At 46.0% G+C, this 19,332-nt stretch overlaps 1 protein-coding gene across 1 annotated transcript in view; it reads left to right on the top strand.

The window, feature by feature from the left end:
* Nucleotides 1-19,332, top strand: part of LOC138963097 (multidrug resistance-associated protein 1-like) — a 56,290-nt gene that overhangs the window by 9,724 nt on the left and 27,234 nt on the right. Inside the window, exons 5-12 of the mRNA XM_070335120.1 lie at nucleotides 1,670-1,789; nucleotides 1,969-2,030; nucleotides 3,890-4,024; nucleotides 7,331-7,594; nucleotides 10,520-10,697; nucleotides 11,838-12,158; nucleotides 13,083-13,220; nucleotides 13,523-13,754. Of these exons, the coding sequence (XP_070191221.1) occupies nucleotides 1,670-1,789; nucleotides 1,969-2,030; nucleotides 3,890-4,024; nucleotides 7,331-7,594; nucleotides 10,520-10,697; nucleotides 11,838-12,158; nucleotides 13,083-13,220; nucleotides 13,523-13,754 (1,450 nt within the window). The remainder of the gene's footprint in view (nucleotides 1-1,669; nucleotides 1,790-1,968; nucleotides 2,031-3,889; nucleotides 4,025-7,330; nucleotides 7,595-10,519; nucleotides 10,698-11,837; nucleotides 12,159-13,082; nucleotides 13,221-13,522; nucleotides 13,755-19,332) is intronic.

The following is a 19,332-nucleotide window of genomic DNA, read 5'->3' as shown; positions in this document are numbered from 1 at the left end:
GTGAGTTCTAATCCCAGTCGCTGCCACCTGGTGGGTTAAGAGTGGAGATTTTTCCGATCTCCCAGGTCAACTGATGTGCAGACCTGCTAGTGACTTAACCCCCTTCGTGTGTACACGCAAGCACAAGACCAAGTGCGTACGGAAAAGATCCTGTAATCCATGTCAGAGTTCGGTGGGTTATAAAAACATGAAAATACCCAGCATGCCTCCCCCAAAATCGGCGTATTCTGCCCGAACGGCGGGGTAAAAACGGTCATACACGTAAAATTCCACTCATGCTAAAAACATGAGTGAACGTGGGAGTCTACGCCCATGAACGAAGAAGAAGAAGAAGAAGATTGTACATGTATTTCCAAACCTTTGTAATGGAAAGCAGGTTTTTATATCTGTTCATCTCTTCTGGTGATACCTGCACATAGAAAGGTAGACCTTTTTTCTCTGCATTCATAGAAGAAGAAGAAGCACCTTGGCAACCGATAATTTGTTTTGTTTCCTGTATGATACTTCCTTTTCTCATTCTCCCTGACTCATACAGACATACTGTCCCTTTTCTCTAAAGGCATGCAGACGTTTTACAACGCTTAATTGAGATCAGTGCAGTGCATCCCCCCCCCCCCCCCCTTTTACAACCCCACAATTTAAGGATTCCCCACCTTTTAACAGATTTTCTGTTCATAAACTGTAACTTTACCTCCATTTTAAGGCTTCTTCCTTCTTAAAGGTCCTTATCTACATTTTTATACCGAAATCGCCATTTGACCATTAAAATGCAGAGTCTATTATCTACAAATATTAACAATACACCCCCTTTCGATCAGGAAAGACGAAGCCAGTGTAGCCGTTTGAAAATTCATTGTAGTATTCCAGCGTAGTACTCACAGTAGGATATCCTTATTTGGAAAATGCCAAGCGCAAAACTCCTCTCAAATCCCGTGCATTTCGTGCGTTTAAAAAAAAGCGTGGACAGCGCTCCAGTGTCAAACTTGTTGCTGCACTTGTTTGGACGTGGCTATAAGCATAGTGACATGAATTTGATTGGTCAGTATTTTTAGGCAAAGCACATGTTCTCAGCAAACAGAAAACAAAATATTGGAAGCGTGAGTCACGCTACCCAAAAATAAAATCTTTTTTTACATATATTTTTTTTTCTATAACTTTTTTTCCCCATGGTTCATTCATCATCTGACATAACTTTTTAGCGAAATCTAACCATAAGATTATTGAAAAAAAGCAAAAATGTAGACGACCACCTTTAACCCCTTCACTGCCTTAAGACGGGTATACCCGTCATGTGCCTGTGCATCCGCAGCGTCTTCTCCGTTCAGGAATTTTCCAGAAATGCTGCGTCACTGCTGACACACAAATACTAGCCAATGGCTTAGTAGGATACCTCATTCTCATGACTAAATAAAACTGGTGACCCGATTTTGTGTTATTACATCTGGCAGTGAAAGGGTTAAGAGCTGATAGTCTCAGATTTGTGGAGGTCTTAAAAGGTCCTTCCACTGTACTATCATCATCAGTCTACACTTTTATGTGAATAGTATATACTGTATGTTATCAGCATGATAGTTTTTGTTTTTATATTCATTCACTGGAATTTAGTTTTGATGGAAGGTATCTTGATTTTTTTTCTCTTTTCTTTTCATCCCCTGTACGTGTGTTACAGGAGTATGATAGCAGTGTGCTGAAGTTCAGCCTGTTCTACCTCCAGTATGCCTTCATCCTAGCGCTGTTTGTGATGCACTGCTTGGCTGAGAAACCCAACAGACCCTACCAACCTGTGAAGGTAAACAAAGTTTACACATGTCTCCCTCCCCCTCCCCCTCTCTCTCCCCCTCTCCACCTGCCAGTCTTCCAACCTTCTCTCTCTCTGCCTCTCACCCTCACGAAGTATTGAGTTGCGCCAAAATTCCAGGACAACGACGATATTTAGTAGTTGAGTTGATATGTGTTTTCTTTACACAGCCCCCCTGTCCAGAGACTGAGGCATCGGTCCTGTCAAAACTGACCTTCTGGTGGGCCAATGGGTAAGTTATGGGTTGGTCTTTTTAGGGATGGCCAAATCGTGTGCCCGGTCGCCAGGGGCGAGTAAAAATTCCTCCGGGCTAGTAGAAACCGCCTGGCAACTCGCCCAGCTGGCTAGTGAAATTTCTGGTCAAATGCAATAATTCTGGTTGAACTATCTAGTTTCAAAGGGTTATAAACACTGCAGATGCAGCAACTGTGGTATGTACTGGGCCAGCGTAATTTCTGGCGGGCTAGTGACTTTCTTTTAGTTACTCGCCCGGCTCACGAGTTTAAATTTTTGAGATTTGGCCATCCTTGTTTTTTCCTCTTCCTTTTTCTTCCGATCATGTATTGGCAGTGAAGGGTAAAAATGACAAGCATAAACATTCCCAGCATATGAAACATATGGGCAGACGTACACTAATGTTTTTTAGTGCAATTACTCTCAATTCTTAGTAAATGTGATATGTTTTGGTGTTTTTTTCGGGCAATTCTTAGTAAATGTGATTTATTTTATATGTGTAACGGCCCGACACAGCATAGTAATTTTCCTTGTTTTTATTCAGACAAAAAAATGTTGAGTCTTGAGTCTATACATGCAGGTATATATGCTGATTATTTACATTTGAATGCATGCAGACATATATTTAACTAGATGATTACCCGCTTCGCCGGGTACCGGCTTCACCGGGAAGAAGTAGAGCCGAATACCAGGCTGCGCCTGGGACCCGGCATTGCCACACGGAGGAAGGGAGATAATCGCGGTGAATCGCAAGACAGAGACAGACAGCGTGGCGGTTCATCACAATCACCTTTGCAGGCGAAGTCCTGTCAAACGGGATTGAGAATTTTAGAGCTTATTTCTTAGCCCTATATTATCCGTTGTGGCTTCTCAAATGCCAGAACATACAGACAGACAAAAGCCGCTAGACCAAATCACAAACAGAACTCTACAATACACAGGTTTTTGCCCACACACACACACAAACACACACACACACACAGAAGCCGTATATATATATATGTATATCTATATCTATAAATATATAGAGATAGGTGAGAGTGTATTTTTCGCGTGGCTATAAATTGATTCGACCTTTTCACTTTGACAGTAAGAACAACTTACGGGTGCAAGGGAAGCGTTCTGGACAGCGCAGTGACATTCTAAAAATAGTAACTTAGAAACGGGAATATGGATTGAAGCCACACGAAGGAAGGGAGATAAACGCAAAACACTGGAGAAGATAAGGAAGAGTTACTTGTTATGGTGAAATGAACACAAAAACCAAAATCGGTTCAGCGCTGCGCGCTGAGAGCACGTGTTGAAATATCTCATCGATGATATTGTGTCCGGGGTGTAGCTGAATACGGTGTCCAAATTTGAAAAAGATCCACCGAGAACTTTGGCTTTGGTGTGTCGGTATGGGGGCCCGGGTAGCTCAGGTCGAACCAAAATCGGTTCAGCGCTGCGCGCTGAGAGCACGTGTTGAAATATCTCATCGACCAGATTTTGTGCAGGGTGTATCTGAATATGGACACCAAATTTGAAGCAGATCCATCGAGAACTTTGGCCGTGCATGGCGAACAAACACACACACACACAGACACACACAGACACAAGTCGTATATATATATAGATAATATGAGCCAGTGCTTTTAGTGTATGCACACAAATACACAGGAAATCCAGATGCACACACACACACACACACACACACACACACACACACACACACACACACACACACACACACACACACACACACACACACACACACACACACACACACACACACACACACACACACACACAGCCTACGCTTATAACGTATGCACAAATGCACGCAAGCACAACTCTCATTCACACTTTCGGACGCAGGTTGCTGATGCAAGGCTACAAGACTCCTCTCACAGAAGAAGTGATGGCGGACTTGAACCCCAGGGAGAAGGCTTGCAACGTAGTGCCCCGCTTTCTCGCCAACTGGACCAAGGAAATCAGCAAGGCCAGGGCAAAGTGAGTTTCTCTTTCATTCTACAATGAAATCCTCTGACAATGAACTTAACTTTTCTGTGGGAACATTTTGGTGATACAGTGGTACCTCCCTTTACGACCCCTCCCTTTACGACCCCTCCCTTTACGACCCCTCCCTTTACGACCCCTCTCTTTTACGGGTCCCGCAATATTACGACCGAATTTTCTCTGACGGATTTTTTCTCCTTCTTTGTCTTGGTATTTCTCCCCTCCATATTACGTCCCCCTCTCTAATACGACATATGACCGTCCATACGTGGACTTATAACGACTTTTCCCAAAATTATCACGGGTTTGGTTTACTCTGACTTATATCTCCAGTCGAGTGAGTAAGCGATACGGACACAAACACGTGCTGAAATCCTGTCCGTGTACAAGATCACTTCGGCACGCTAACGGCTGAAGCCATGGTTTTTTGTTTCTATTTCAGGTCATTACTTTATTTTGAATAGATAAAGGTCATTCGCCAGATGTCTGCTTCATTTTGCAAAGAACTGTGCAGGAACTCCTACCTTTTAAACATGCAAAGTTACAGAAACGTTATGAAAGTAATCCGAACATCAAACCAAAACCGAAACTGGGCGTGACTATAAGCATAGTGACATGAATTTGATTAGTCAGTATTTTTAGGCAAAGCACATGTTCTCAGCAAACAGAAAACAAAATATTGGAAGCGTGAGTCACGCTACCCCCCCCAAAAAAAAAATGTACATATATTTTTTTTTCTATAACTTTTTTCCCCATGGTTCATTCATCATCTGACATAACTTTTTAGCGAAATCTAACCATAAGATTATTGAAAAAAAGCAAACATGTAGACAACCACCTTTAAGACTTGCCCCTTTTTAAGACCTGGTTTTCTCAGATTATCTGTTCATAAGCTCTGTAAATTTACCTCCATTTTAAGACCTGTTTTTTTCAGATTATCTGTTCATAAGCTCTGTAAATTTACCTCCATTTTAAGACCTGTTTTTTTCAGATTATCTGTTCATAAGCTCTGTAAATTTACCTCCATTTTAAGACCTGTTTTTTTCAGATTATCTGTTCATAAGCTCTGTAAATTTACCTCCATTTTAAGACCTGTTTTTTCAGATTATCTGTTCATAAGCTCTGTAAATTTACCTCCATTTTAAGACCTGTTTTTTTCAGATTATCTGTTCATAAGCTCTGTAAATTTACCTCCATTTTAAGACCTGTTTTTTTCAGATTATCTGTTCATAAGCTCTGTAAATTTACCTCCATTTTAAGACCTGTTTTTTCAGATTATCTGTTCATAAGCTCTGTAAATTTACCTCCATTTTAAGACCTGTTTTTTTCAGATTATCTGTTCATAAGCTCTGTAAATTTACCTCCATTTTAAGACTTGCCCCTTTTTAAGACCTGGTTTTCTCCGATTTGTGAAGGTCAAGGGAGGTTCCACTGTACAGCCTTGGGATGATCCAAACATGTCCCTGGACCAGTCTCTAAACTCTAAAGCTAGGATTCCATTCTTACGGCTGCGGTGCGGCTCCGGCGACGGCAACGGCATCCGGCTCTGGCGAGAAAAACGCATCGTCGTGAACCGTATATAACGGCGACGTCGTCCGGATATGTTCTCTTGCCGCCAATGCCGCCATGGCTCCACATTGGTCTCGTCTCATACAAAATACCAGACGGCGTCCGGCGACGGCAGTCCAGAAAGCTACATGGAGCTTTCTTGAAAAAACGCACGCACGCCGGGCCGTCGCCGTCGCCGTACCGCACCCGTGTGAATGGGGTCATCCCTTCTTTCATCAATGTTTTTCAAATTGCCGCTGCCGTCGCCGGAGCCGCACCGCAGCCGTAAGAATGGAATCCTAGCTTTAGAATCCTTGTCCAGTCAGGCTGTCTTAGGTCGACCCAACACATCCTAGCTGTATCAAGCATGTGGTTGGCGTGGTTCTGATAAACAAAGGGGAGTAATCGCTCTAAATGCATACAACACGTGTAATGGAGTAAGCGAGAGCTATACGGAACCAGTCTCCTGGCACCCGAGAGAATAACAAGCATTGAAATGAACAAGCGACTTTCATTCTCAAGTTGTAGTTGTCTTGGTACAGAATAAATTAAAATGAACAGCGTAGGTGATTCAAATTTGTTAGTGTAAGGGTGAAGATCAAACTCTACAAGCAACAGGGGCGATTGTCCTTCCACCAGATCGGAGGATGAAAGTCACTTGTTCATTGTAATGCTTGTTATTCTCTCGTGTGCTGAGAGATTGGTTCGGCAGACGGGCGCTGTGGTGGGTCGGTAAGACGTCAGCCACCTAATCGGAAGGTCGAGGGTTCGAATCCCGGCCGCGGCCGCCTGGTGGGTTAAGTGTGGAGATTTTTTCAATTTCCCAGGTCAACTTATGTGCGGACCTGCTAGTGGCTTATCCCCCTTCGTGTGTACATGCAAGCACAAGACCAAGTGCGCACGGAAAAGATCATGTAATCCATGTCAGAGTTCGGTGGGTTATAGAAACACGAAAATACCCAGCATGCTTCCTCCGAAAGCGGCGTATGGCTGCCTAAATGGCTGGGTAAAAACGGTCATACACGTAAAATTCCACTCGTGCTAAAACACGAGTGTACGTGGGAGTTTCAGCCCACGAACGCAGAGGAAGAAGAAGAAGGTTCTGCAGAACTCTCACTTACTCTTCTTACACATGTCATATGCGTTTAGAGCGCTTACATCCCTTTGTTTCTCAGATAGCATGGCTGAGGTTCACCACAAAGTTACCACCCAAACAGGAACCACCCGCAGTGTTGGGTTGGTTGAAACCGAGATGTGTTGTGATTTCAACCAATCAGAACCCGCGGTTTGATCTCTCCCGTTTGGGTGGCACCCACTTTGGGTTCATGCACCTCAGGCCAGATCAGCAGTTTAGTTCTGGACACCCCAGGCCTATATAATTGACATGGTTTCTTCAGTTCCAAATCAGACAAAAACAAAAACACCAACAAATAAAACAAAAACCACAGTATGCACCATGCCATCTTTGTCAGGGTGAAGATCGAACTCTACAAGCAACAGGGGCAATTATCGATGAGCAACTTCTTCTGCATTCGATGTTATGGCCGTTAAATCCTCAGTTCGGTGGCTGCCAGGAAGTCGGCAGTCTTCTGTAGATCGGCAGCGAGTCCCCAGAGCTTGGTGCCCAGGGATGAGCAACTGAGTTCTGGACATTCCAGACATATTAAGTTGACATTTGCTTTCTTCATTCCAAATCAGGCAACAACAAAACACACAAAATCACAGAATTGATCATGCCATCTTTTTTTTCAGGTTGAAGATCAAACTGTACAAGCAACAGAGGCGATCGTCTTTCTACCAGAACAGCAGCTCCGTTCCTGATCCTGATGAAACCACACCTCTCATCGTGTCGGGCAACGAGAAGAACAAGGGGGACTCCACGCAGCAAAAACCTCCACGCCCACAGCCGTCCTTGATGAAGATTCTAGTCAAGACTTTTGGTTTGGAGGTGCTTGCGGCTCAGATCTGGAAACTGTTTTACGATGTTCTCATCTTGACAAACCCTCTGGTGCTGGGGTGAGTTGCTGATAAAATTGTTGTGTGGAGTTGACTGGTTTGTTGTGTGTTTGTGTGGGAGGGGGTGGTTTTGTGTATGTGTGTGGGTGGGATGGTTTTGTGTGTGGTGGTTTTGTGTGTGTGGTGGTTTTGTGTATGTGGTGGTTTTGTGTGTGTGTGTGGGTGGGATGGTTTTGTGTATGTGTGTGGGTGGGATGGTTTTGTGTATGGTGGTTTTGTGTGTGTGGTGGTTTTGTGTGTGTGGTGGTTTTGTGTATGTGGTGGTTTTGTGTATGTGGTGGTTTTGTGTATGTGGTGGTTTTGTGTATGTGTGTGGGTGGGATGGTTTTGTGTGTGTGTGTGTGTGGTGGTTTTGTGTGTGTGTGTGTGTGGTGGTTTTGTGTATGTGTGTGGGTGGGATGGTTTTGTGTGTGGTGGTTTTGTGTATGTGTGTGGGTGGGATGGTTTTGTGTATGTGTGTGGGTGGGATGGTTTTGTGTGTGTGTGTGTGTGGTGGTTTTGTGTGTGTGTGTGTGTGGTGGTTTTGTGTATGTGTGTGGGTGGGATGGTTTTGTGTATGTGTGTGGGTGGGATGGTTTTGTGTATGTGTGTGGGTGGGATGGTTTTGTGTGTGTGTGTGTGTGGGTGGGATTGTTTTGTGTGTGTGTGTGTGTGTGGTGGTTTTGTGTGTGTGGTGGTTTTGTGTGTGTGTGGCGTGGTGGTTTTGTGTGTGTGTGTGTGTGTGTGTGATGGTTTTGTGGGTGTGGCATGGTTTTGTGTGTGTGTGTGTGTGTGGCATGGTTTTGTGTGTGTGTGTGGCATGGTTTTGTGTGTGTGTGTGTGTGTGGCATGGTTTTGTGTGTGTGTGTGGCATGGTTTTGTGTGTGTGTGTACCTGTATCTCTTTATGTATCAATTGGACATTGGATTTCCCTTCTGCCATGTGACGTCAGAGGCCTACAAAACTTCATATTTGGGCGTTTCAGGTTGACCGAAACTTCAAAGGAACTACATAACACACGTCATGTGTTTGATTGCATGTGTGTGTGCTCGTTCAATCGTCAAATCAACAACAAAGTCAGTACATGACATGTGTTTTGTAGTTCCTTTGAAGTTTCGGTCAACCTGAAACGCCCAAATATGAAGCTTATGTGTTTGATTGCATGTGTGTGTGCTCGTTCAATCGTCAAAACAACAACAAAGTCAGTACCTGAAAGGAATTCGATCGATACATAAATTGTCTGTCGTGTACTTATTCTATCTTTTAATATTTTAAATGCGAAACTGTTGAAACTCAGGTTTACCCGTTCGCCTTGGAAAATACATGGACAAGTCCAGTGGAACCCTCATGTAAGACCCTTAAAGAGGGGTTCCACTGTGTCAATTCATACTTGCTTTACGATTTTTTTATGACAGACAGAATACAGAATACAGTATTTATTGAGCCAAGTGACATTAAAAAACATTTAAAGCACAAGGAATTTCGCGTAGTGTTGGTAAAATCACGCCCACACACACACTGACACACACACACACACGCCCACACATACATTGACATACACACCAACACACACGCGCCCACACTACAGCAGTCACGATCACACCATCACACGCAGGGCAGACATGAGGTAAAACAAATGACAATCATCTATTAAAAGAAAATGTACAAAGAGTGGTCTAAGATGCTGGTGGAAGGGTCTACACAGAATACAATTTTATAATCTAATGCATAGTTAGAACTAGCCCATCCCCTCCACCCACCCACTCATGAATAACTAAAATAATGCAGCTAAAGAAAATGTTGAACATTTGGAAATCAGGAATCACACATCAAAGTCCCACTCAACCCCCCCACCCCTCCCCACCACCACCACCACCACTACCTAACACAAGACAGCTTGTGAAGTTCATTAAGGACAAGACGTTACCAGTGTGGAAAGGACACCTGCTCATCATTGAAGGGTTACTGTGTTGCTCTGTAAAAACCTGTATCACTTAAGGCTTACTTTACGATTTACGATTTCTTGATAACAGACAGCTGGTGAAGTTAGTTGAGGACAAGACTTCGCCAGTGTGGAAGGGATATATTCCTGTTTGCCTTGCAGGGCCGGACCCAGGGGGGGGTTCCAGGGGTTCCGGAACCCCACCCCTGGAAAAAGCATGTACCTTGCTTTGAGTGGGTTTTTTTTTTTTACTAGTTTTAGCACCAAAACAATGCTGCTCTTAAACCCTCAAAACAAGGCCCAGAATGCACCAGATTGCACAGATTTTAACCGTTTTTAAAAAATTTTCCGGGGGAGCATGCCCCCGGACCCCCCTAGTTCGCGCGCCTGCTTTGCAGGCGCGCGCTTGTGGCTTCGCCACTTCGCTGATTTGCCCCCCCAAAAAAGGAGGAACCCCCCCCCCCCTTACAACTCATTTGGTCCGGCCCTGCCTTGTAAAATACATGTACCCTTAACGAGTGGGGAGGGGGGGGTCCACTGTGTATCAAATCATACTTGCTTTATGGTTTTACGATTTCTTGGTGACAGACAGCTGGTGAAGTTCATCGAGGACAAGACATCACCAGTGTGGAAGCGATATCTGTCTTGTAAAATACATTTACCCTTAAAAGGGGTGTCAATTCGTACTTGCTTTATGGTTTTACGATTTCTTGATGACAGACAGCTGGTGAAGTTCATCGAGGACAAGACATCACCAGTGTGGAAGCGATATCTGTCTTGTAAAATACATTTACCCTTGTAAAATACATTTACCCTTAAAAGGGGTGTCAATTCATACTTGCTTTACGATTTATGATTTCTTGACGACAGACAGCTGGTGAAGTTCATCGAGGACAAGACATCACCAGTGTGGAAGCGATATCTGTCTTGTAAAATACATTTACCCTTAAAAGGGGTGTCACAATTCATACTTGCTTTATGGTTTTACAATTTCTGGATGACAGACAGCTGGTGAAGTTCATCGAGGACAAGACATCACCAGTGTGGAAGGGTTACCTGTTTGCCGCGGCTCTCTTCCTGTCCATGCAGCTACAGTCCATCTTCTTCCACAAGCTGTGGCACCAGTCCACCTGTCTCGGTCTCCGCATCCGCACCAGTCTCATCTCCGCTGTTTTCAGAAAGGTGAGAGTTTGAGGGTGAAGGTTGTCCTTAGTTGAGCCCCAAGTCTTTTGACCAAATACTCAGTGCTAAAGCCTCGTGTGGACCAGATTCACCAAGTATACTCAGTGCTAAAGCCTCGTGTGGACCAGATTCACCAAGTATACTCAGTGCTAAAGCCTCGTGTGAACCAGATTCACCAAGTATACTTTGCGCAGCCGACCTTGCCCAGTTAAGGACAGGCTTTAAGGTAAAGCTATTCCAATATTTGATCGTTGCGGAGCGAGATTTTAGAGGTCTTAACTTTTCTAGAGCCAGCTTTATGAGGGTGTTGACCATCTAGGTCCTCTCCCTCGCTGCCTTCTCCTTCCCCGGCCCTGAATAGAGTCAGGTACTCATTTCCAGCTCTGTGGACTGGAGAGAGCTTGGAAAAATTGGGTATTTGTATTCTAATATGAGGCTTATATCGCGCGTATTCCGTGGGTACAGTTCTAAGCGCAGGGATTTTTTAAATTTTTTTAAATTTTTTTTTTTATGCAATTTATATCGCGCACATATTCAAGGCGCAGGGATTTATTTATGCCGTGTGAGATGGAATTATTTTACACAATACATCACGCATTCACATCGGCCAACAGTTCGCAGCCATTTCGGCGCATATCCTACTTTTCACGGCCTATTATTCCAAGTCACACGGGTATTTTGGTGGACATTTTTATCTATGCCTATACAATTTTGCCAGGAAAGACCCCTTTGTCAATCGTGGGATCTTTAACGTGCACACCCCAATGTAGTGTACACGAAGGGACCTCGGTTTTTCATCTCATCCGAAAGACTAGCACTTGAACCCACCACCTAGGTTAGGAAAGGGGGGAGAAAATTGCTAACGCCCTGACCCAGGGTCAAACTCGCAACCTCTCACTTCTGAGCGCAAGTGCGTTACCACTCGGCCACCCAGTCCACATTCGAAGGGAGTCTTAAAATGGATGTAATTTGACAGAGGTTATGAAAAAAAAGTCTGAGGAAACAAGGTCTTAAAAAGGAGGGAGTCTTAAATTGGGGGGGGAGGGGGGGTGTCTTAAAAGGAGGATTCCACTGTATCAGAAAAGCAGAAGTATGTAATCCCTTTCACTCTGTTGCTTGATCTGCTTAACGTTATACCAGGCGCTGACGATGAACAACCAGGCTCGCAAGGAGTCGACAGTAGGCGAGGTGGTCAACCTGATGTCGGTGGACGCCGAGCACATCGAGGGCTTGATGGGATACCTGTATGCGGTGTGGTCGAGCCCGCTGCAGATCTGTGTATCGCTCTACCTTCTCTACACCACCCTCGGGCCGTCCATGTTCGCGGGGCTGGGGCTGCTGCTCTTGCTGATTCCTGTCAACGGCCTGGTGATGAGCAAGCTCTCCGGCTTCATGACGCGGCTCATGACGCAGAAAGACAAGCGCATGAAACTCATCAATGAAGTGCTCAACGGCATGAAGGTCAGTTTGTAGTTACAGTGGAACCCCCTCTCTGAAAGTTGTTCAACTTGAAATTAAAAGTAATTTGTGTAGTACACAGAATGATGGTCGTCTGGACACCAAGTTTGAGATGCCGCTAGCCTGGAAGCTAAGCTCGCTGTGCTTCCTGGGCCGTGGACAACCCAGAGCCTCACAAAATTGTCTGTATCTCTGAAACTATGGAGAATTTTGGATTGAAACTTCATGTAATCCTCAAACACGATAGGACACTTCCATTGTCACATTTTTGAAGGACTATATCTTTGTAAACAAACAAATAAACAATGACGTAATTTGAGTCCGGATGATGTGTTTGTTTGTTTGTTTGCTTAACGCCCAGCCGACCATGAAGGGCCATATCAGGGCGGTGCTGCTTTGACATATAACGTGCCCCACACACAAGACAGAAGTCGCAGCACAGGCTTCATGTCTCACCTAGTCACATTATTCTGACACCGGACTAACCAGTCCTAGCACTAACCCCATAATGCCAGACGCCAGGCGGAGCAGCCACCAGATTGCCAATTTTAAAGTCATAGGTATGACCCACGACCTCCCGATCACGGGGTGGACGCCTTACCACTAGGCCAACCGTGCCGGTCGGATGATGTGGGTCATGGGTGACCCATATGGAATTAAAGAATGATTTTACAATGTTTATCCGCATTTTGATGGCCTGGGTCGTATACGACCCATACTCTGCAAAGAGGCAGTAAATAGCTTAACCCAAATCAGATTGCATGGGTTGTGTATGACCCACACTTTTTACGTTGAATCCTTCTTCTAAAGATTGGGTCGTGCACGACCCACATCGTCGGGACTGTGTTGTCCAAAGTGTGAAGGTTAAAATAACCTCCACTCCACACTCTGCCTCTCAAATTTGGCTTTGTTGTTTTGCCTGTGCAGATTTTAAAGCTGTATGCGTGGGAACCATCGTTCTCCAAGCAGATCAGCGATGTGAGAGACCAGGAGCTGGACACCCTGTGGCGATACTCCGTGTGGAGCGCCCTCATGACGTTCTCCTGGACCGTGGCTCCTTATGCGGTCAGTCCTCTTGCTTGGTGGCGTGTACAGAAAATGTTCAGTATTTTACAGGTGTTTAAATGGCGAATGGTAAAAACGGTCATACTCGTAAAAATCCACTCGTGCAAAAACATAATGTGAATGTGGGAGTATCAGCCAATGAACGAAGAAGAAGAAGAAAAGTTATGAGAGATTCAATTCAATTCAATTCAATTCAATTCAATTCAATAAAACTTTATTATCTGAGTGCATTTTTCTTTTGGCTCGTGTACGAAAACATCACATAAAAACACACTCTATCTGCGTCTGTATCTTTTTCCCAGGTGTCCCTGGTGACCTTTCTGACCTACATCTACACAGTGGAGGACCACTACCTGAAACCAGAGACCGCCTTCGTAGCCATCTCGCTCTTCAACATCCTGCGCTTCGCCATCAACTTCGCCCCCATGATCATGACTGAGGTCATCAAGTCCGTCATCTCCATCCGACGACTCAACCGCTACCTCAGTCACGATGACCTTGACCCTGACAGCATTGTGCGCGACCTGCAGTCAGGTAGGATTAGAAAATATAAATGAGTCTGGTTATTTGTGCTTGACTGTGTTTGATAGGCCAGTTAGAAAGGTTAGAATCAAACAAGAATTGTAGGTTATTGGAACGTTTAAATTTTGACAAAACAAATGTTAATTTCCGTCGCGATATAACCTTGAACGGTTGAAAACGGGCGGGGATGTAGCTCAGTCGGTAGCGCGCTGGATTTGTATTCAGTTGGCCGCTGTCAGCGTGAGTTCGACCCCACGTTCGGCGAGAGATTTATTTCTCAGAGTCAACTTTGTGTGCAGACTCTCCTCGGTGTCCGAACACCCTCGTGTGTACACGCAAGCACAAGACCAAGTGCGCACGAAAAAGATCCTGTAATCCATGTCAGAGTTCGGTGGGTTATAGAAACACGAAAATATCCAGCATGCTTCCTCCGAAAATGGCGTATGGCTGCCTAAATGGCGGGGTAAAAAAACGGTCATACACGTAAAATTCCACTCGTGCAAAAAACACGAGTGTACGTGGGAGTTTCAGCCCACGAACGCAGAAGAAGAAGAAGAAGAACGGTTGAAAACGACATTAAACACCAAATAAAGTAAAGAATGTTAATTTTGGAACGTTAGCAGTCGATCTGTTTTTGTATCATTAGTTGGAAAGGAAGTTTCTAGATTGGGATAATTGTACTTTTGTTTGAATTTTGTATGTACTGTACAAACAAAAAGTAGTGCCAGAATTAGAAGTGCCAACAATTTTTACAGACTTGAGGGATTTAGGCACCTTTTCTCTGTCTCTTGGGCAAATTTTGTTTTGAACCTGTAAATGAAAACATTTTGTTCCAAATATTGATCTAAGCATATTCGTTACCTTTTCTGCTGAAGTGAACTGTCGGCCTTTGCAGCTGTTACAAACATGGTGAAAGATAAACTTATCTTTTGTCTTGGTCTACCTGCAGTGTTCATAAAGGATGATTAAATTACATATCTTACCCAACTCACATATAGCAATTAACCCTAGTTCAGTGCTTAGCAACGCTGTATACGTCCCCTTGGTAACAAGGGAAGCCACTCTAAAAAAGAGTGACCCATCCCATAATGCCAGACTAACTTCCTGTCTGACTTCCGTTTGCCGCCATTTGCATCATTCCAAAACCCAGCGGTCAGCTAGCTGGTCGCAGTGCTGTATGCTCCGGCTGATTTCTTCAGCCTTGATACTTGGTCTCCGGACTGGGGTCTTTCTCCTTGGTTTCTTCTTGTTGTCTTGCCTTCGCGACTATGTGAGGTGAGATCGTTTTGATTTTTCGTGATTTTGTGGGCGTTTTGTGGCCTTGTTTGACTTGTGACATTTTTCTTGAGAAAATTTTTTGTGAGTTGTTTTTGGCCATGGCGGATAACGTCAAGAAGAGGCAGTCTTCTAAGCCGGTAGCTGCTGAGTCTACCCCACATAGAAAAACGCCTCGTAAAGCTAAACAGTCGGGACAGACTGTCGTTCCGGTGTTAGAATCTTTATCAAATAAAACTGACTGTGAAAATGTTGTTGACATGCCCTCTGCTTCCATTTTGCCCGGTAAACCGGCAGACAAGATTGTTCATGTTGATAAGCCGGTTAAAGCGGCTCCTGTTGCTGTGAATCTCGGGCTTGCGTCTGCGGACGTGGCCACTTTGCTTCTCTCCCTTAGTACACAGATTTCGTCTTTGGCTGAAGAAGTAGCGTCGACGAAAGCGGAGCTGCGTGCCCTTCCGGGGGGCGTGGCTGGGGTGGCCTCTCTGGCTAAGGTGCTTCCTTCGCCTTCGGCTACGGTTACTCGGGCTGACGTGCATGCGGTGCAGGATGTGGATGGTGGACTTACGGTTCCGGCGAGCGTTCCGTCTTCTGGTGTCACACGTCGTTCTGAAGGTATGTCTGCTGCATTAGTAACTGGGTTCTCCGGTGAAAGTGCAGCGCGTCGCCAAGAGGAAGTAACCCCTGCCGTTGGCTATATGGGTGAAAGTTCCGATACCTGTGCTGGCCAATTCCGCCATGGCGGTCGGTCAGTGTGGGGTACGAACCTTGGTGAGCGAACGGAAGTGTTAGTACAGTCAGCCATGTCCCAAGTCTATGGTCAGAATGTACAGCTTTCGCTTCCGCCCTGGGGGCAGGAAGTTGGGTTTAACTCCAAGGACTTTGCTAGTCTCTCTGGTGTGTACCCACCTGACTACGATGGCGAGCAGGTATGAGGGTTGGAGGTTGGTAATTCCACGGCTGTGGATGACACCCAATCCAGCTTAGGTGTTTCTGGGTTTGACCGCGAACGGCGGCTTTCCTGGGTTCACCTTCCTGATTGCGATTGCGAGCATGAAGGAGAGGTTAACGAGGGTGCGTCCATGGCGGTGGACGACACCCAGCTTACTTGCCATTCTAGTTGTCCAGCGTGGTGTCTTGGACTAACGAAAATGGCATTTAGGCACTGTGGAAGTTGGTGATTCTGGGATTGACCGCGAACAGCGGCGGTCCTGGGGTCACCTTCCTGATTGCGTTTGCGAGCATGAAGGAAAGGATAACGAGGGTACTTCCACAGGAGGATGCGTCCACAGGGATGGTCGACACCCAGCTTACTTGCCGTTCAAGTTGTCCAGCGCAGTGACGTGGGCGGCGGAAAACGGCATTTGAGTTTTGACGGAAAGGGGTGGTTGAGAGCAAGGTGTAGCTTTCTCCATCTCTATCTGGTTCTGACTTCTGGAAGTTCGGAGGAACAGGATGTTCTCTCCAGCTTTCGGGAATCGTTGTCCGTTGCCCTGGAGTTGGCAAATGGCCGCGTGTAGCCGGGTTCTCTGGTGAAAGTGGTGTACGTTCGCAGGAGGAATGTAGCACGCATTTTCGTGGCTGGGCAACGTAAGCTTCTGCCCTGGGGGCAGGAAGTTGTTGGGCTAGGTGATTCTTGGGTTGACCATGCGAGTCTCTCTGGGGGTCACCTTCCTGACTTTGATACCGAGCAGGAAGGAGAGGCTTGTGAGGGTGTGTCAACGGTGGTGGATGACACTCAGCTTAACTTGTCGTTTAAGTTGTCCAGCGCAGTGACGTGGGCAGTGGAAACGGCATTTAGGTTTTGTCAGGAAGGGGTGGCTGAGAAAAATTTTTACTTCATCCACCTCTCTCTTTGTTCGACGACTTCCTGAGTTCGGAGGAACGTTAAAGTTCATTTCCGCGGCCGGGAATCGTCGTTCATTGCCCTGAAGTTGGCAATTGTCTTGAATTTTGACTTCCGCTTCCTCCAGGGGGGCAGGAAGTGAGCAGTAAGGCTGGTTTCTTTGTTGGACAGTTAGTCAAACAGAGAGTCAGTTTCCGGATTGCACGGTTGTGCTTGATGGCTGTTCAAATGAAGGTGCTCCTGCATTACTGAAAAGCACTGATTTTAGGTTCCGTTTCATGTTAGCAAGTGCAGTGGCTCTCGCAGCTGAAATGGTTCGAGGTACGAAGGGATCTTCCGGTGTGTTTCTTGCAACCGGTTGGTTCTGATGTTTTCTATTCCACGGCAGGTTTCGCTTCCGCTTTTGCGGCTGTGTCTTCCGGTACAGGATGGGTTAGCCTTCTACTGTTAACACTGTGGGGTTGGTGGTCGGTACTTTTCAGCCTTGGGCTTCTGGTTCCGTTTCTGCGGTTCCTTTGCTGTTTTACAGGCTGTATCCACTTCCTCTTCCAGTCTTTCAGCTGGAAGGAGACAGGTGGATGGAGTATCTGGTTATGGAGTTCTGGTGATTGGAAATTTTTTTTCAAGACTTTTCCGATTTTTGGCAAGTATTGCCTTATCGGGATGGGTTACTGGTTCCCATCATTTCGATGATCGTTATGATGCTGTTGATCAAAGGGAGGCTCATACTTCTGCTGTGTCGCTGTTCGCGGCAGGTGGTAGTGGTGTTGAGCCTTCTGAGGGGAATCTTTGAGTGTTAAGTTCTTAGATCCTCTGGCGGGGTCTTTTTGTGCTTGTGGAAGTTTTCACAAGCGAGTCTTCTTTGTCACTACTACCTTTATGGACAACGCTCGACTTTATACCTGCGGTGGTTTTGCTTTAGCTTGTGCCTTACGCTCTAGCAGCGTGTCACTCGCGGAGTGCTTTCTGTAGGCTTCGGTTGACCCCAAGCTTAAGAACTTAGGTTCTCTTTTCTCGTTCTACGGGACCGCCCTTGGGTTGATGAACATCCATCTGGATTTTGATAGCTAGGAGAAACTGTCTGTAAGATCAAGATCTCCTAGCTCTGGTAGATTGTGGCTTCGGTTCTTTATGTTTTACATTCAAATTACATGGATGTCTATTGTAAGGCTCTTTTGAACAAAACTTGCTTTTATTCTCTCGCCTGGGCAGTTACGTTCTAACTGGATATCTTTGTGGTCCGGCAGGACTCAGATACAGAGGATGTAACTTTGCGGGGTTTTTTGCCTGAGAGTAAGCCTCTGCCTTTAAAGTTTTGTTCTTTTGGCTAGGCTTTTCTTCCTTTGCTGACGGACAGTCATGTCAGGGTTCATACGGACAATATGACGGTGGCTGCGTACTTAAACCGGCAGGGCGGGACTCGCTCGCAGAGGTTGTCCGTCAGGGCTTGTCAGTGGCTGGTTTGGTGCGACACATTTCGCATCCAGCTGTCAGCGAGGTGCCTGAGGGTCTCGCTGAATGTTCTGGCAGGTTCCTTTAGCAGGGGAGACAAGGTGTTGCAGTCCGAGTGGACCCTGGCTCACCAGTCCCTGGAGCGCCTGTGGGCGCAGGTGGTCAAACCGCATATATCTGTTTGCAACGAGGTTCTCTTCGAGACTCTCTTTGTTCGTCTCTCCGTTTCCGGATCCTCAGGCATGGGCAGTAGTCGCGTTAAGCCTGGATTGGTCGAATCTGATGGCGTACGCCTTTCCCCTTTTTTGCCTGCTGGGCAAGGTAGGCGAGAAGTGGACTTGGAAGGGCCAGCGCTTGTCCTGGTGGCCCCTCTTTGGCCAAGTCAACACTGGTACCCGGATCTGGTACGTCTGGCGGTTCGGCCTCCCATTCCGCTAGCAGTAAGAAGAGGCGATCTAGTACAGCCACGGTCAGGCATTCAGCATCTAGACCCCCAAGCTCTGCAGCTTCACGGCTGGATACTGTGCGAATCTCTTTGCGTCGGGCAGGGTCTTCCGACTCAACCTTGAAGTTAGTGCAACAAGCGCACAGGGAGTCTACAAATTCTGTTTACTCTTCACATGGGACAGCATGGCTGAAGTGGTGTGCTGAGAAGGGAGTTAATCCTTTAGCTCCTAGATCGATGCAGGTGGCGAACCATTTGTCCTGGTTGGCTGGGCAGGGGGCTTCTCCTTCCTCTCTGCATGTGAGACGATCGGCTATATCGTCAACGCTGAGACAGATCGGGCACAAGATCAGTTTAGACGGTGTTATAGCGAGCTTCATCAAGGGCGCTTCCCTTGAGTCAGCTCATTGTAAAGCTCAGCTCCCGGCGTGGGATCTGTTTTTAGTTTTGAGGTATCTAGCCTCTGATGTTTTTGAGCCTTTTCAGTCGGCTAGTCTAGCGATTGTGACTAAAAAGACTTTGCTGTTGGTTTTGCTTGCCTCGGCAAGGCGCGGCAGTGAGGTTCATGCTCT

The sequence above is a fragment of the Littorina saxatilis genome, linkage group LG3, assembly GCF_037325665.1.
Source record: "Littorina saxatilis isolate snail1 linkage group LG3, US_GU_Lsax_2.0, whole genome shotgun sequence".
Classification (NCBI taxonomy): domain Eukaryota; kingdom Metazoa; phylum Mollusca; class Gastropoda; order Littorinimorpha; family Littorinidae; genus Littorina; species Littorina saxatilis.
Note: the sequence above shows the minus strand (reverse complement) of the source record. Positions and strands in the feature narration are given on the sequence as shown.